The following is a 17,750-nucleotide window of genomic DNA, read 5'->3' as shown; positions in this document are numbered from 1 at the left end:
CTGCTCTTGGGGACGCCTGGGGCAGAGCAGCTGGAGTGCTGCGGGGTTGGTCTCGTAGCGCCGCCCCTTGGCGCTGCGGTACCAACCCGGCAGGACCCCAGCTGCTCTGCCCCAGGGGTTCCCAAGTCAGCCGCTGCTGAAACTGATCAGCGGCTGATTCCAGGAAGCCCGGGGCAGAGCAGCTCCAAAGGACGGCGCTGTGGGAACAACCCGGCAGGACCCCAGCTGCTCTATTGCAGGCATCCCCGATTCAGCTGCTGCTGAAACTGACCAGCAGCAACTGAATCAGGGACGCCTGGGGCAGAGCCAGACTATCGTAAAGGGGGGCTATGATGGGTCTGCGGTGGCATACCCTCCCACCCCACTCCAGACTCCTCATATCCCCCCTTCTGATAGTCCGGCATATCTGATAATCTGGCACCCCCTGGGTCCTAAAGGTGCCAGATTATTGGAAGTTTACTGTACTTAAGTACTACAGAAAGAAACTTTAAGAAAGAAAAGACCATAATTCAAGGTCTTAATTTCAAATTAAATAATCATGTGACCAGCAAAGTTATTACTTGGCAACACAATGACCTTATTGTGACACAAAGTATTATCATAGAGTACATCCAAACTTGAAGCCCTTCAGAGTAGAAAGAGCTGGGAACATCAGAGATGATTCTCCCCATACCAAGAAGCCCAGAAATGCTTTTTGGCACTTCTATAGCAATCCTTCCTAGATAATTTTAAAATAAACCCTGCTCTGAAATGGCATATCATTTGAGGAGGCATGGCGGATTCATTTTGGATTACTTACTGGTACACACAGATAAACTGAAAACAGTGGACAAGTAAGTACTGTTATCCTAAAACTGAATGGATCCCTACCTCTCCCTTTTCTTGTCTGGTGACAACTGTAGACTGACAAGGTTCTCAATGTAACACAGAGGGTCTATCATGTTGAAATTTACTATGTTAAGTGTTACTTCACTTACTATCTAAACCACAGTTACTTTGACTTACACCACATTTAACATTAAATCTCCAAAGATTAAAAAAACGAGAAATGGTCTTTCATTGGTGGACGCCAAAGACCAGTATGTATTCCTCAAGTAATAATACCAGCTCAGAGAAGTTAAAATATACCTCCTCTGATTCTGATTTCTTCCAACAAGTTTTCCTACCTCATCAATATATTCCAGTAGGTCCAGTGCCTTCTTGAAGTCATACTCATTAGCTCTTCTGTTCTCATCACATATGTATAGCTATGGTATGAAAGATTAAGTACAGAATTATTTTTAGCTTGCAAACTGATGTAAATTGATATCGTGAAGAAGTCTGTGGGAAGACCATCATGTATTTTCCACTTATGTGACCTTTTCATTGAAATATGTATTGATTCGGCTGCAAGTATTTTTATGGTAAGGAATATAGTCAAGGTTTTAGACAAGCATTCCACCCACATGACAATAGTCTGTGGAAAGACTATATTGTCTATAAGGCTGGTATAGTATAGGTTTCAAATTTAAATGCCGTTTAAGGCTGCAACATCCCTAGCCCTCTGTAGCCAGAGCTTAGTGCCACAAATAAAATGAGCTTGCAGAAAATTTTGGTAATTAAGCTCACAGGAATATAAAAATGCATGTATTATCTTTCATCTCCTGAGGACATGCTTCTTATCAAAATTCAAAATCAGCCTTTTACATTTAAAACTTCAGACACATATTTTGCCAACTGACCCTTTAATACAGAGGTTTCATATGCTGAATCGGGATTTTAAATTGAAATGTAAGATTAAGACTAATATAATATTTTGTTCCCAGCCCCTGGTTTTCACTCTCTGATTATAAGCAGAGACTAAAGACACTGATCTTATGGCAGCAGGAAATTAGAGGAAAAATGGATGCAGTCAGCTGTCTCAGCTGCTTGAAAATAAATATATCCCCTTGTGACACTGCACCCCATATTCTTAATACTGATATTATATGATTATAACATAATTATGATTTTGTACAAGATGGGCTGTGTAAAGTGTCATTAAAAGGCTATGATTTACAAATATGATTATCCTATTTGTATGCATGTATTATTTATGTATCTTTACTTCAGATGTTGTTACACCTCGGTAACACTACGCAAGATGCTTTCAGTCTGGATGGTGGGTTGGAAAGGGCCTATTCTGGATAATGGTCCATTAAGGAAAATTAATAGGCTCTGGGAGAAGCCTACGTCCACTTGGTGATACTTCCTAAGAATGCTACAGGAAATCTGTAGGTAATACCTGCTATGACTCTACAAGGACATGTGACCAGCCCACAAGATGCTGGACTCCACCTTGAAATGTCAGTATTTTCCCACAAACTGGTCTGGATCCAAGCTTTGAAACAAAGGGTTACCACCATATGCAAAAGCTATAAAAAGGTAGAGACTGATATCTTCTGAGTTTCTTCTCTCCCACATGAGATGACTCCTGGAACAAACACTGAACTGGGGGAAGTGTTGGACCCAGGTTAAAGGGATTTCTAGCCTGTATATGAAACACCTGGGAATTCCAAGCTGAAAAGCAAGTGCAATTAAGGCCTTAAAAATATAGGAGTCTGCCAGTACCATCAATTAAGGTGAGAATCTACTATTTCATTGCCAATCTAATATTAAGATTAGTATGTGGTTTTTCTGCTTTAATTTGCTATCACTTGTAAGCATTTAAAAATCTATCTTTTGTAGTTAATAAACTTACTTTATATTTTAATCTAAACCTTTAAATCTTTTATTAGAATGCTTGGGGAAAATCTCTGCTTGGTTACAAGTATGTCCACCTCACACTGAGAGAGAGGCAGACTGGGCATTTAATCCATATATTGGACAGATTTGACCAGTGTAAGATGGTACTGCTAGGGAGTCCTAAACTAGTGGTTAGAGAGCCTGTGTGTAACTACATTTGGGTGAAAGTGCAGGCTGGAGGGCTTTGCAACTTGTCACAATCATATGGTGTGATAGGTAAACAAGGCTGGTGGATCAGAGGGCACAGTGGTACCCAAGTTCCAGAGGGAAACCCATCACAGTCCTCCTCTCCCTCTGCCCCCAAATTAGCCTAGTTTAAGGTGTGGGTAGGAGGCTCAGAACCTGCTGACTAATAGGGCAGGTCCAAAAAGACAGGAGTACAGTAATGACAGAATGTGCAATTTGCTGCTTCTTTTGTAGAGGCTGTACAACACTTCTGTGTGTGGCTCATGAGACATTTTGTGTACTGGTGCCCTGACTCCACTTGTTTCCATTCATGTAGTTTGTGTCTTACTGATATTACTAAAGTGACACACACTTAAAGTAAGGGCATGTGAAGTGAGGTGCATGCTGACCGCACACAACACTGACCGTGAGAGCCACGAGCTCCCTCTGCATTCAATGAAAGTACTACTTTGGTTCAATTGACACACCCTGCAAATTCTAGGTATGCAAGCATAGTTAGCAAAACTATCCTACCCTGGGAGACTGTCTTAGTTATGACAATCTTGAAAGCCCACTGAGATAAAGAAGGGCCACATGTGGTCTACTAACTAAGCCTAGGTTGCCGATCTAGAGTGTAATGAATACCAGAAATGACACTAGTAATAGGTTCTGGTTTCTTTCGATGGTGACTGTAGCAACATGCAGTCATCATGCATTCCTCTATTTTCTGCACACATCAGTGGGTGGTACAAAAGAAGCTGGTGAAAAGAGAGCATGCTACCAAGAGGGCATGGAAGCTGGTAAGGCAATTTGTACATAAGAACAGTTATACTGGATCAGACTAAAGGGTCCATCTAGCCCAGTATGCTGTCTTCCGACAGTGGCCAAAGCAGGAACTGGAAGCAATATCTTGAAGTTTTTCTTTTAAACATAAAGCAGTACTGGAGGCTTAAATATAAATAACCAATTCATATTTTACAATTGAGGAGTGAAAAAGCATCCTTTAAATAACAAAAAGGCAATTAAATTGTGATCTTCTCACCAATTTTGTGCAAAATAGCATCACAAAGGTAAACTTTAGTTAAGAAAATGAGGTACATACATCAATAAGCTGAGGTGCAGTCAATACAGGCATGACGCTGAGGTTCAACTGTTTATCTGCCAGCAGTTGTTCAGGCAAGGTCTCCTGATGCAAAAGAAAACGCTCCTGTTCTGCTATTGCTTGCATTAGATTGGAAGAATATTTCACATGATTATTTATACTGTGATCATTAAACATGCCAAACAAAAAGTCATGACAAATCACAAAACTATTCGGGTTTGCAAAAATATTTGTATTAAAGAGCATAGTTTATTTAGAGTTTTCAAACATTACTTGTGTTACAGAAGCACACAGACTTCCTAACTGAGACTAGGGCCCTGATGTCCTAGGCACTGTACAGAGATAAATTCTTTTCTGAAGGGGGTATAGTCTATACAAGCAAGACAAAAGCTGGGAAAAAGGACATATTATTCATATGCTACACAGAGAGATTATGCGACTAGCTCACAGTCACACAGTCTCTGGCAGAACCAACAACTGAACCCATATCTCCTGAGTTCCTGACTCAAATCACAAGACTGTTCTTTTTCACTTGTTTAAGGCTCTCCTCCCTACATTTCAAAGGTGGTCCTTCAGCATGGTCATGTATTTCCAGAGTGGCTGCTTTTACAATTTGCAAAATTTACTTTTTTGGCTTCAAAATTTGATTGTCAGTTTATTTTATTTAAAAAGTTTAGGTAAGAGATTAAACATATTAAAAGCTGAAGTGCACAGTTTCAAAATTTCTGCTTAGTTCATTAATGTCCCTTTTCAGTACCATTTCACTTTGGGTATACAGATTATTGTTCAATTCCCTACAAAAACTAAATGAAGAGCACTATACATTCCCAATACAAGTATTTTAATTAAAAATGAAAGTTAAGATGAAAATAGTGTTGATATGCAGTGAACTGTCATCTAAGTAAGATTAAAAACACAGATACTAACAGGGATGATTCAAGTATAGCTATATACAGTCACTAAAACAAATGAACAAAAAATACTGTTGTATTAGCAATTGCAAGATGTGTATGTTAATGCTCCCCTGGTGGGAAATATTACAGCAGAAGCTGTAAGGGTTCTATTCTTGAAGAACCTTTTATGAGCCTTTCCACAAACTGGTGATGATAATGTAGCAATAGATACCGTCACAGGAAGAGTATGTTACATTTTGAAAACTGAGGCAGGGTTGCAGGACCCGTTTAGCCACTTTAAGAGGGACAGGTGCTTTCATCCTTAATACATTTTGAATTAAAGCATTATGAAACCACATCCGTACCAAAACAATGTAAGTGCATATTTTAAAACCATTGACAATCCAAATTAACAATACATATGCTAAAACCTTCACATTTAAAATCTAGTAAAAGAAAAACAGGAAGGCTTTCAAGCTGCCAAGGGTTTTTCTTGCAACTACATGAGGGCATGTAGCATCATGTAACCTCAGTTCCAGACAGTCAACACCATACAACATACATATAAACAACAGGCTCCAAGAAAAGATCAGTGTGATTCTTTTAAAAAAGTGAATTGCAGTAATTTCATGAACCTATTTATCAGAGCAGCTGATAGTGCTTTTTTAAAAAGTAATTGTATACCTTACAACTAGGGTCCAAATTGTCCAGTGACACTAGACAACACTGATGGTGAAAATTTCCAAAGCCCCAATACTAAGGTTTTAACTTTACTATGTGTAAGACTTTAAAAAGATTCTGATTAAAGAAATCCATTATTTTGGTAACCTCTTTGCTTTGCTTTTATTTCTTACCTTCTATTTTTTCTTGCAGTAGGTCCTCTGAAAAGTCAGATGACAATGCAGCTAATTTACACAAGCCAAGAAGAGTTTTCTTCTTCGCAAAATATCTGGTCTCCACATTTGCCAAAGCCTGCAGCGTTTTGTGAGCCTAAAGTTAAGAAGGAGATTAGAAGTAACACTAAAGGTACAGGCCGTCCTTGCTACAAGTACAATATACATTTCAAAAAAACTTGTACTTATAGAGAAACAACTTAAAGCAGGAATTTTTTCCCCCGCGACTGATTTCCAATTGGGGGGAAAGGTTGCACAACTTAAGAGCAGGGAATAGGAGGTCTTATAACAGATCAGTTCCTATAAGTATCAATGAATTTAGTGTGGAATGGATGTATACCAGGGTCACTTATAGCATAAGTTGTGACATCATTAGCATATTTGCTGCCATTTCTTTTTGCACAAGGGGTTTTTGCGCAAAAAGAACCAGTGTAGCCGCTTCTGTTTTGTAAAAAAAAACCCGTTTTGTGCAAGATCCTTATGCCTCTCCGGCTACACTGCTGCTTTTTGCGCAAAAACCCCTTGTGCAAAAAGGAACAGCAGATAATATGCGAATGTCACAATTTATGCTAATGAGCTCCTCATTAGCATATTTTCTGCTGCAAAAACATGTAGTGTAGATGTAGCCTAAGTGTAAAAACAGTGAACAGTCCTGTGGAATCTTACAGACTAACACATTTATTGGGTTATGAGCTTTCGTGGGTAAAACCCACTTCATCAGATGAAATGGGAGTGGAAATTACAGAGTCAGGGGTATATATAACAGCGAAGGAAGTTACTTGTCAATTGTAGGACCAGCATTAATGAAGCTAATTAAGTCAAGGTGGATGTGTCCCATTCACAGCATTTGATGTGGGGAAGCAAATACAGGGAAATTACCTCTGTAGGAAATAACAGTTGACAACACTATCAACTTAGGCTTGAATAAAGATTTTAACTGGTTAATGCACTACAAAGACAAATCTTTTTTTTAAACAAATTACCTTCTTTGGAAATATCAAGAATGTCAGTTTAGCGTTTCCCTGGTTTTGCCCTTACCGGGTGATACTTACTGGTTATGGTTAACTAATGGCCCAGGACCAGCTCCCATCTGCAGTTCACCCAGGCTGGGCTCATGGGAGACAGAGGCTGCTCTAGCCAGGCTGGAGCAGCCCCTACCCATGGCAGAGGAAGGGGCCACTCCAGCCCAGCTGCGGCCTCCTCCCCCCATCCACTCCTGTGTAATCAGTTAAACATAATGTTTAACCAGTTAACTAAAGGGGATTTTACATCCCTAGTTGTGACTAGAACACCCTTGTACTTGTATGTGTATTTACCAAATTGTTAATTTTTCGACAAATATTTCAGTTAATTTTATAAAAAGGAAGCCTACCTTTTCCAAATCTTGACTATTGATTTCATGTAACCAGCTGAGATGCTCATGAGCTTGCAAGAAACTGGCCAGCTGTCCATGCTGAGCAATAGGCTGAGATAACAGCTTTCCTCGCTTTCCTTTTTCTAAGTACCAACGAAACAGGAAATCTGAAAAATTCTAAAGATTACAGAGAATGAACACGTGAGTTTTTAAGTCTCCAATTTAGTTTCAACACAAATACTATACAGAGCACACACAGGTGGTTAGAACATGGATTTACCTATTCAACCAAACCAGAGGGGAAAGTTTAATAAAAAGCCAGGGGAAAGCTAGTGTTTTGATAAAATATGTAAATGTCTATTGAAGAGGATCTACACCATTCTCTACATATTTTTAAAAAATTAAGTTGCTCATAGTCTATCACAACAGGAACAGCCTTAGTATGAAATTTAGTTTGAATTATTCTCACATGCAGAATCACTGTCCATAAAATGCATTCACAATTGCTATATTAATTCTCAAATTTCAACAAATTGTGTACACATTGCTTATGATTACAACACAGAGTCTTACTATATTTTGACCAAATTATTTTTAACACAAAAGTTATACTGAAAACAAAAGGATCCGGTGTTATATAAAATCATCTTAAAGGATCACTTTTCTACAAAGCTTTAAATTAGATGAATGATTGTGGAAGTCTCATGCCCACTTTCAAATACAGTAGACTACAAAATGCAACAAGTAATTTTACCTTGCGCATGTACTTGCAAGACTTAGAAATAGATTCGGACTGAATATATGTTATGTAGTAGAGGCGAGTCAAACAATTAAAAAAAAATTACTTTATTGACAAAATGACTCAGAAGAAAATAACTAAAGAAGATAGAGAAAAATAGATAATTGTTAGTACAGGTTGGACCTTCGGGACCTGACCGGTTCCAAAGGAAGGAATCTGCCGGACCAGGGGAGGTCCCCTGCCATGAGTCTTTTAGCCCTCAGTCCCTACCTGCCACCGGCTCATTCCTTCCCAAACAGGCTGCCTGCTGACAGTTCCCAACCCTGGTCCCACTCCAGCCCTGGCTGGGCTGCCCTGCTCTGGCCCCGCTGCGGCTGGGCTGCTGCAGCCCTAGCCCCAATTCTGGGTGGCAGGTGGCTCCAGCTCCACTGCCGCTCAGACTGCAGTGGCCACAGCCCTGCCCCGGCCCCATGCCACCCAAGCAATGCTCAGCCCTGGTCCCACAGCTGGGCGAAATGGAGCACCTGGTGAGCTGTAGTGGCCTGCCAGGCTGCACTGGTCCCACAGTTGATTGGGTTGCCATAGCTCTGGCCCCACTACCACCAGCTCTCTGGGCTTCCAGCTGCTGGTCATCCTGCTCCAGGGCTCTCCTGTCCAAGAACATCCGTGGTCCTTCCAGACTACAGATGTTGCTGGACCAGAGAGTCCTGGTTAAGGGAGATGCAACTTGTAGTAACTAAACTGACCGCTGAGTCTCCTGTTTAAATTCATATTCTGAAGCTAACAGAATATCAGAAGAGGGATACCACCCACTAAACAAGGTAAAATCCCATTTCTAGATACAAGCTTTTTATTCAGCAAGATTCATTTTAATTTTGTGTCACTTAGTATGGAGAATCAAAAGATAGGAAAAGAACTTTTTAAATATAAAAATGACCTAAGATATCAAAGTCTACTAATGGGCTTTGAAAGCCTAAAATTACCATCAGTGTTTTGATGGCAATGATTTATATCCCATCTTACCGCAGAACAATGTCTAAGTGAGTGAGGTAAAACATTACCTGATCTGCAAACTGCGTCATGTAACGTTGCAGTCTGGTCTGATTATCAGTCTGCTCGCACATTTGTACCAAGATATCAAAGTCACAATACTTCTCTGCTAAAGCAGCTGTCAGCTGGTATTGTCCTAGAGAAACTAGGGAACCCAAAAGAGAAACAAGTCAATGAAACTTACTTGCCTTTGTCTGCAAGAGGATGCATGCTGTCTTGGATCACAATAATAAAAATAATTCAAAACTCCTAAAACATAAAAAATGTGTATATCAAGTATGCATTCATTTGTGCTTTCAAACCACAACTGAAGTATGTGCTTATGTAAACATGCATAAATGTATTATACAGTAAGTAGCACAATAATTCAGGGATATTTTCAGAGCCATACAGTCCTGTTAGGCACCCAGCCACCTCTGAAAGGAAGCATACCACTCCTATTAGCACCTTTGAAATTCTTTGCTTTCATAAATATTTACAGTTCGAATCAGGTATCTCAAGTGCGAAAGTAACAAAATCAGACATTTTTTGTCAATGTATAGAATATAAGGATTACTACATTTATATACACAATACATTGTTATTAGTCATTTCAATTTTGATCTAAAAGTCAAGAGAAATGAGATTCAAGGGCCATCAGTGTTCTACTAAGGAAATTAAAGCTTTACACAGAATACATTGTTACAAAACTGATATATATTTACACACTATCAGAACACACAGTATATATGTTAGTACAGAAAGATTATCATGCAATTTTTCAGAACACAATTTTCCATGAGTTCCCTAATGACAATCTTAAAAGATGATGGGTTTAATATTCAACTCCTCCCTTAATGTAATTCATTTTAAACCACAAAAAACATCAGGTTCATAAACTTACCAAATATTATGCTTCCTTTGTGCTACCTACTATAATTGAGCATTATTACCAAGATTACATTATTTAACCCAAAATATTTTGGCTACATCAATGACAAGTTAAGCTATGATTATTAAAATAATATATAATCAACATTATACAATTAATATTTATGTTAGATGAATGTACCACCTGATAAATATTCAAACAGACAGGATCTATAGCTAAGGAGCAACAAAACAGACCTACTTAGAAATATATTTTAAAGCTATTTTCATTCAACACTGTCAAGTCATATCAAGTTCCTGGCATCAGACTCTGCAATAAGTAATTGGTAAAAATACTCTAAATTTACAATTCAAGAAACAGTTTTGTCTGCTATATAGATTTGATTTAGAATCGATAAAAATTCCATTTTCTTCAATTTATTTTTATAGCTATATTCCCCATTAAATAGCACAAAGAACTAATACACTCCACAGAACTGTGCGTGTACATATATTTAAATAAATACCATTTTACTCTTGATGTGGAACTTTTTTAAAAAACTTTTTATATTTGCTTGGATAAAAACATTCCATGCAGTTTCCTAGATGAATTGTTAACCCTTACACTAAGGAAAAGAGATCAGCACTTACGAAGGGGTGACAAAAGTTCCGATCTTTTCTGAACATATTCCATTTCTAAATTATTGTATCTATCTTGATCAGTAGGTCGGTCCACAGATTTGAGCTGAGAAACAAAGCCATCTAGAAAGCCATCAAGCAGCGCCACCAACTGTTCAGCCACAATGCTACGGAGGTTACTGTCCACTTGAGGATAAACAACCTTCAGAATAATTCCATGCTGACGTATTATTGCTGTTCGTATGCCAGCTGGACCACTAGATGCTTGGAAAGATAAAAAACAGTAAACATTTTAAAAATTAGATTCTATAATTAGCTTGTGACTTTATATGATAGTATGAAGGGAGCACAATTATAGGCATTAAAGAGAGAAAAACACAAAAAGCAAAGTGAGCAAATGTCAGTTTTTTACTCTTGATAGTGGGCCTCAAACTCTATCTTTCTATTTTAAAACAGAGTGAGATTATATTTTAAGTTTCGGTTTAATGTTAAAATTCTTGATTTTTTCATGTCAGCTAGAATCAGGACACAATAAAAAGAAAAATTAGTTCTGCCTCTCAACTTTTGGCACTTTGTTTTGTTACCAGATTCTCAATATCCAGAGTAACAAGTTTAAAGGAATGTCATCAGTAATGGAGAAATCAACCATTCATCAAAAACTTAACCATTAGGTTCTACTGTCCATATAGATCTACATAGCAGCAGTAGTAGTCCAGTTTAACATTCACAGTTTGAGTAAAGGCAATGACAGTATCCTCTGATTTCTAATGTTCTGAAACACGTGAATAGAATCTAACTAATATTTTAAAACAGATATTAATTTGTCTAACATTTTCACTATTCTCACCTGTCCATGGAATATATTCAGGTTCTCTTTCTGGAAGCTCTCCTGTTTTATATAAAGAGGCTCTAGACTGGCGATACTGGCTGGCAGTTTGTAGCATATCCTGTACAACATTAAACAGACCAGACTTTGAAGTGTCAATTTCACAAACTTGAGCATTCTTGAAAAGTATACTTAATTAAGCACTCCTGCCACATTTTCTCTTTCAGTCATGTTTTTCTATGGTCATTTCTTTCACCCTCTACTGCTGCATGCAACTCAAACAGGAGAGCACGCAAAGCCTAGCAAGAAGCATTAATGTGCATGCCCAGGAGTTGTAAGCTCTATACTATGCACATATTCTATCAATAGTCCCACCCAGGCTTCTAGTTATGTTGTTACTTTTAAGGTTCCTATACAAAGCAGTTCAAGTAGGACAGTCACCATGTGCCTTCAATCCCACTCCAGTACTTCTGCTGCCTCCTGAGCTCAGAGGATGTGGGCAACTAGCCACCCTGTCTAATACTGATCTTTTTCCCTTCTTCTGGCCCTGTGCATTGCTGCAGTTCATGGCCATTGCTTTATCATCTCCTTTCTGCTAAGGATGAAAAGTAAAGGTGGCAATCCATATCACACTGATTTCAGTGCTTCCTTAGTTCTGTGAAGGGAGTTAACTTTGCCTCCTCTAGGTCTGCGGAGGCATCCAGACTATACTACCTCCTTTAGCTCTATGAAAGGATCTGGTGGAGATCACAAGCCTAGTAAATTCCCTTCCACCTTTCTTTCGGATCCAATGTAAGGTAAAGGAGGGGAGGGGAAGATAAATCCAACATGACCTTGCTTTCATTACTTTCCTTTTTGCCTCCCTGCAGTAGTTTGGAAAAGCAAAGACTTTCCAAGCCCCATGTCCTAAAACAGCAACAATCCATGTTGCTGTCATGGGTAGTGGGTGACTATGTTGCTTGGGGAGGGCAAGCTCCCCAGCTTGTGGCTAGGCTCACACTCCAGCCCTGCTCTGCCTGGACCCCACCTCTCCCCAATGTCTCCCTGCTTTCTCTGTTCATCCATTCCAGCCAAATCCCCGATAACAACTGGCAAGGGGGAATAGTGTTATTGAAAAGGATCCGAGTGTTAACAGCAGATCACAAATTCAGTATGAGTCAACAACATAATGCAATTGCAAAAAAAGGTCAGTACCATTTGGGATATATAAAAAAGTGTTGTACACACAACATGGAAGGTAATTGTTCTGCTCTACCCAGCATTTGTGGCAATCAGTACTGGCTTCAGCTGGAATACTGTGGCTAGTCCAGGACGCCACTCTTTAATGTGGACAAATTTAAGAGCATCCAGGAGAGAGCAACAAAAATGATAAAAAGTTTAGAAAACCTGACCTATGAGGAAATGTTAAAAAAAACTGAGCAAGTTTAATCTTGAGAAAAGACTGAAGAGGGACTCAATAAAAATCTTCAAATACGTTAAGGGACGTTATAAATGACTCATCAGTTGTTTTCTGTGTCCACTGAGGATAAGCCAAGGAACAATGGGCTAAATGTGCAGAAAGGGAGATTAAGGACAAGTCTGCACTGGTGGAGAAAAATTGATGCAAGAATCGCAACTCTAGCTAAGAGAATTGCATAGCTCGAGCCAATGAACCTTGCATTGATTTTCTGGAGCAGCCCCAGAGTGGGAGGTTGGCGGGAGAAACTTGGCAACTCTGAGGAGTTTCTGGCTTGATGAGGGCCCCATCATTGATCCTTACTAGACCTGCTAAATCGAATGCTAGAAAATGTTCCCAGAAGTGAAGACAAGCCCTTAGTTTAGCTACTATCAAAAGCTTTCCAACTACAAAGGTAATTAAGTTCTGGAATAGACTTCCAGCTGGAAGTTTTAAATCCATACCATCAGAAGTTTTAAAAACAGGTTACACAAACACCTATCAGCAATGATCTAGGTTTACTTGATTATGCCTCAGAGCAGTGGGTTGGTCTTGGTGACTTCTCAAGGGCTCTTCCAGTCCTACACATTCCTACAATTCTATATTTAGAAATAATTATTGTTTTCTTTCTCTTTCATATTGTGTGTAAAGAATAGTACATTCTTGACAACTTTCCCTTGCTTACTAATAACTCAGAAAGTTGGGTTGGACTCAACTTGCTAAATACCAATCTTGGCTTTTTTCTTGAGTGTTTCCCTTAATCAATGCAATTTGATACCTTTATGATGTTATTCACATCGACAACTATCTGGGCCCACTCAATGGATTCGATTGGCGTATCCTTCAAGATTTGCTCCTCATGATCTAATAAGCATTCAAAGATAATATCTATCTGGGATACCTGTAAAACATATAAAAATATTTGTATTGAACATATGCCTACCCATTATCAAGTGATGTACAACAGCCAAATAAGTACCATCTATGACAATATTGAAGTATTAACAGAATCTTGATTAAAAAGCCTACTGGAATACAACAAAGTATTAAACATGTACAGTAAAACTTCAATAGTCCAGCATCCAATTGTACGGCACTCCCGATAGTCCAGCATCAAAATGGCAAGAGCCTAGTTACTGTTTAAGTGAATAATTTACAGACTGTATTAGTGTTGAAGTGTATAATTTTTGTGTTTAAGTGAATAAAGTGCTGTATTAAGTGTTTTAAGTTACTCTATTAATAGTTTAAGTGATTAATAGTTTAAGTGATTAGTCAGGGCAGCACACTACTGTACATAATATCCCCAGCTTAAAGTACCTCCTGATAGTCTGGCATATCCGATAATCCAGCACCACCTACGTCCCAAAGGTTCCAGATTATCGGAAATATACTGTATGTGGCTGTTGAAAATATCAAGTTGCTTTGGTTGAGGTTTGGTTTGCTTTTTCTCATAAGGGTTATAAATCCCCCTCATTTCTGTTCACAAACCAATTGTGTTAGGAAAAAACTCCCTCATATGCAGAATTTTCCATGATTGTCCATTATGCCTTCCTCTGAAGCACATGGCACTGATCACTGGAAGGAAAAGGGACTACACAAACAACTGTTTCAATCAGAGATCAAAATTCCCATTACTGATTTTCTCCACTGCTGACACCAGTTGTGATCTCCCCTAAAGAGAAATTAGTCAGTCATTAATTATTAATACTTTGTGCATAATTCATCTAAAATAAATCTGAACATTTTAATGCATAAGATGAGAGAAAATCAATGTAAAGTGGACACAACTGGAATGTTTGCACTTAAAAGGTAATTAATTTGATTAGACATGCAGCATCAGACAGAGCAATATATTACAGGGAAAGGCGCTGAGTGGTTTCGACTCATTACAGGAAGGGAATGAAGAGATGAGGATGTGTTTTGCTAAGAGACCTACCTAGAAGGCATTATTGTCCTTTAGTTTCTCCTGTAACATGGCAATCCTAGGATACAATTCTCTGATGAGAAGGGAAAATATGAATCTTTTCATCCTTCCTATAGCTAAACTGACTGGCGAGCAGATTGATTTTACTCCAGCTACACAATGCCAATCAGGATTCATATTTTAAGTTAAAGATGCATGCAAACACTTATGTTTCAAAATGAGAGAAAACACCAATAAAGTCTTACGAGGAGAATTCTGGAAAGTTAAATTTGTTTTACAAGAACAAAGTCTTATTTTACACATTCATGTATTTCTGTTTGTACAACACAAGAATTCATCATAAAAGGATTCCAATTAATTAAGGAGATTTCCTCATCTTACCTCTCTAAAGAAAACATCTGCAGGGGTAAGATTTTGTGGAATATCACATTCCCTTCTGTTTAAAGCAATCAATATAGCGGCATTCACCAAGTCTGGCAGTCTGGAGTGGTGATTCTTGAGAACAATGGCGGCTGATAACTTTTCTGCATGTTCACAGAGCAACAATCGAGTTGCCATTGGCATCCCTCTTACTGGAAAACTGCCCAGACGTTCAAATAACCCAACCTTTTATTTAAAAAAAAAAAAAAAAAAAAAAAAAAAAAAAAAAAAAAAGCAATCTTCAAAAAATTATTAATATAAAAATATTAGCATTCATGGCAGCATAATATTAGGAGCTTACCTGATGAAGGAAGTCAATGAAGAAGGAATGGGCTTTTGTCTTATCCTCCAATTGATGAAGAAGAATAAGGGAAGTATTGCTGAAACCAGCTGCTTCTGAAAAGAATGTGTTCAAAGACAAGATTTTTAGTTAAAATTTTTTCAAATGTCTATTGTATTGTAGCTGGAATTTAAGATCTCTTACATTTTGTAGCTTTTCTATCTTCAACTATTACAAAAAAATGAAGACGAGCAAATCTTTGAAAAGAAGTTTCTTGATACTAACAAAAACTGGTGCACAAAGACTGGACTTTTTAAAAAACATCAGATCACCTCATTTTGTTCTTGAAACTGAAAAGACAACCTACATTTTTGTAATATAAATAAAATTATAGACAACAAAATGTTGTCTGTCTTCTGTATTTGATTAAAGGTTTTATTAAAGATCTGCACCTCCACCACTGCACAGATTGTATGTTCCATGCACATCTTTATATATAAAAACAAATGTCCTGAGGGACGACAGAGTGACATCATCATGTCCTCTGCCCTCAGCTGCCCTGCCTCCTCCCTCCTCCCCGGTGTTGCGGGTTGGAAGCTGAGCGCCCTCCCCTTGTCCCCCTTCCCCAGTGCTCTGGGGAGGGTGGGAGCCGCGAGCGCTCCCCACTCCTCCAAAGCCCTGTCTCACACACACACCCTCAGCCAAAACCTGCACCCCTAGCCCCCTCATACATGCCTGGCTAAGACCCTGTGCCCTCAGGCCGTTCACTCATACCCCCAATCTGAGACCCTACACCCCAGCCCTTTCATTCACCACGCTGCCAAGTCCCCACACCCCTAGCCTGCTCCTGCCCCCTCCTATCTGGCCAGACACTTATCCCCAGCCTGCTCTTGCATCCTCCCCTGCTCTTGCACTCTACCCCCTGGCCAGAAACCTACCCCTAGCCTGCTCCTGCCCTCTTCGCACTGGCCAGACACCCTACTTTCAAGCCCACTGTCACGAATCATGCGTACTGTGAATGGTTAGCATGAGTGAATCAACAGTAAGTGAGCCAAAGAGAGGCCATGCTGAGGTCCAGGCAAGAGCAACGGAGGATTACGGACTGTTTACAACTTTAAGAAGAAGGACTGTGTGAAATAAAAGAACTGTGGATGCGTGCTGAGGCAGTGTTTCCAGCATTTCCAGGTAAGGGAAAAGTAAAAAGGGAAGAATCTAACCAAGGATAGACCATTGTTTCTCACTCGTGGTGAGACAAGCAAAATTGGGTGGTGCAAAAACCGGGTGTTTCTGGATCAGTCGTGGACACACAAGTAAGAAAAAGGGGGTGTCACTAATGGACATCACCACACCTTGACTGTGTGCTACCAGTGGATGGCATCCCATTGGACAGGCCCCTGACAAGGGGCTATATACCACACCATTTTGCCCCAGGAGTAGAAGTCCATCATTTCAGCATATCGGAGTGACGTCCACGTTGGACTACCGCCTCAACCAAATTAACCAACATTACCTGGGGTCTGGCCAGCCCCAGAGGGTGTGTGTGTGTGAGCCTATGAGAGAGAGAGAAAGAGAGTGTGTGTGTGTGTGTTAGTTAAATGGATTAAGAATTAGGCTGCTAAATTGGGTTAAGAATTAGATTTAGATCGTTAAGTATTCCATTCAATTATTGTTTGTAATGCCTTTTTATGCTTGTAATGCCTTTTAATGTCTTTCACTGTTGTTTTAATTATTTAAGTACTAAGTATACATATAGTGCTTTTAAAATTTGCTTCTGAATTGCATGCAATAAAACTTGTTAAAGGTACAAATTGTCTACTGCAGGTCTCTTGTTCTGTGAGCCAGTTATAATACACAGTAAGCAGCTCTGCTTGCTTGGCTGAATTACCCGAGGAGGAGCAGCGCCCTCTTGTGACAGTTGGTGGAGATTGCAGGCACAGACAAAAGAATCCACAGTAATAAGCACTGGTGTATGGGAAGAAATTTGCTGGTCAAGTAATAAGAAAGGAGTGTGTTGTTAGTGATATTTGACTACGGGGCGCTGTCTGCCTAGAGAAATACCCCGAGTCAACCATATACACTGGGAAGGTCGTGGGTACACTGAGCGGTGTCGAGATCTTAAGAACCAAGAAGGGGGCTGTAATAAAGGAAGGAGGGGGACCAAAGGAAGGATGTGGATTCTGTGGCAGTGGCCACATATCTGGAGGATACCTTTAAGAAATAGGAACAAATGCAGAACGATGGTTTGGCAATGGCAGTTTCACTTGCGTACGCTGCAGCAGGTTGATTTGGGAGCATATAAGTAAGAGTTTGAGATAGGAAAAAGTAATCTAAGTGTAGCTTCAGGGCAACAGGAGAAAGTGAGGGAAAACAAAACAAAACAAAACAAAAAAGGAGAATCAAGTTTTACAGGGTATGATA

At 39.3% G+C, this 17,750-nt stretch overlaps 1 protein-coding gene across 2 annotated transcripts in view; it reads right to left on the bottom strand.

The window, feature by feature from the left end:
* NUP133 (nucleoporin 133) overlaps positions 1-17,750 on the bottom strand; it is a 55,374-nt gene that overhangs the window by 9,336 nt on the left and 28,288 nt on the right. The window contains exons 14-23 of one of the 2 annotated variants that reach the window (XM_075924725.2): positions 15,354-15,448; positions 15,014-15,238; positions 13,487-13,609; positions 11,295-11,394; positions 10,460-10,711; positions 8,971-9,104; positions 7,189-7,347; positions 5,778-5,913; positions 4,031-4,143; positions 1,167-1,247 (exon numbers count right to left, since the gene is read on the bottom strand). In XM_075924725.2, the coding sequence (XP_075780840.2) occupies positions 1,167-1,247; positions 4,031-4,143; positions 5,778-5,913; positions 7,189-7,347; positions 8,971-9,104; positions 10,460-10,711; positions 11,295-11,394; positions 13,487-13,609; positions 15,014-15,238; positions 15,354-15,448 (1,418 nt within the window). Of the gene's footprint in view, positions 1-1,166; positions 1,248-4,030; positions 4,150-5,777; positions 5,914-7,188; positions 7,348-8,970; positions 9,105-10,459; positions 10,712-11,294; positions 11,395-13,486; positions 13,610-15,013; positions 15,239-15,353; positions 15,449-17,750 lie in introns of both variants that reach the window. The other variant, XM_075924724.2, reaches the window with a different exon arrangement.

The sequence above is a fragment of the Pelodiscus sinensis genome, chromosome 3 (assembly GCF_052426305.1).
Source record: "Pelodiscus sinensis isolate ZL-2025 chromosome 3, ASM5242630v1, whole genome shotgun sequence".
NCBI classification, from domain to species: domain Eukaryota; kingdom Metazoa; phylum Chordata; order Testudines; family Trionychidae; genus Pelodiscus; species Pelodiscus sinensis.
Note: the sequence above shows the minus strand (reverse complement) of the source record. Positions and strands in the feature narration are given on the sequence as shown.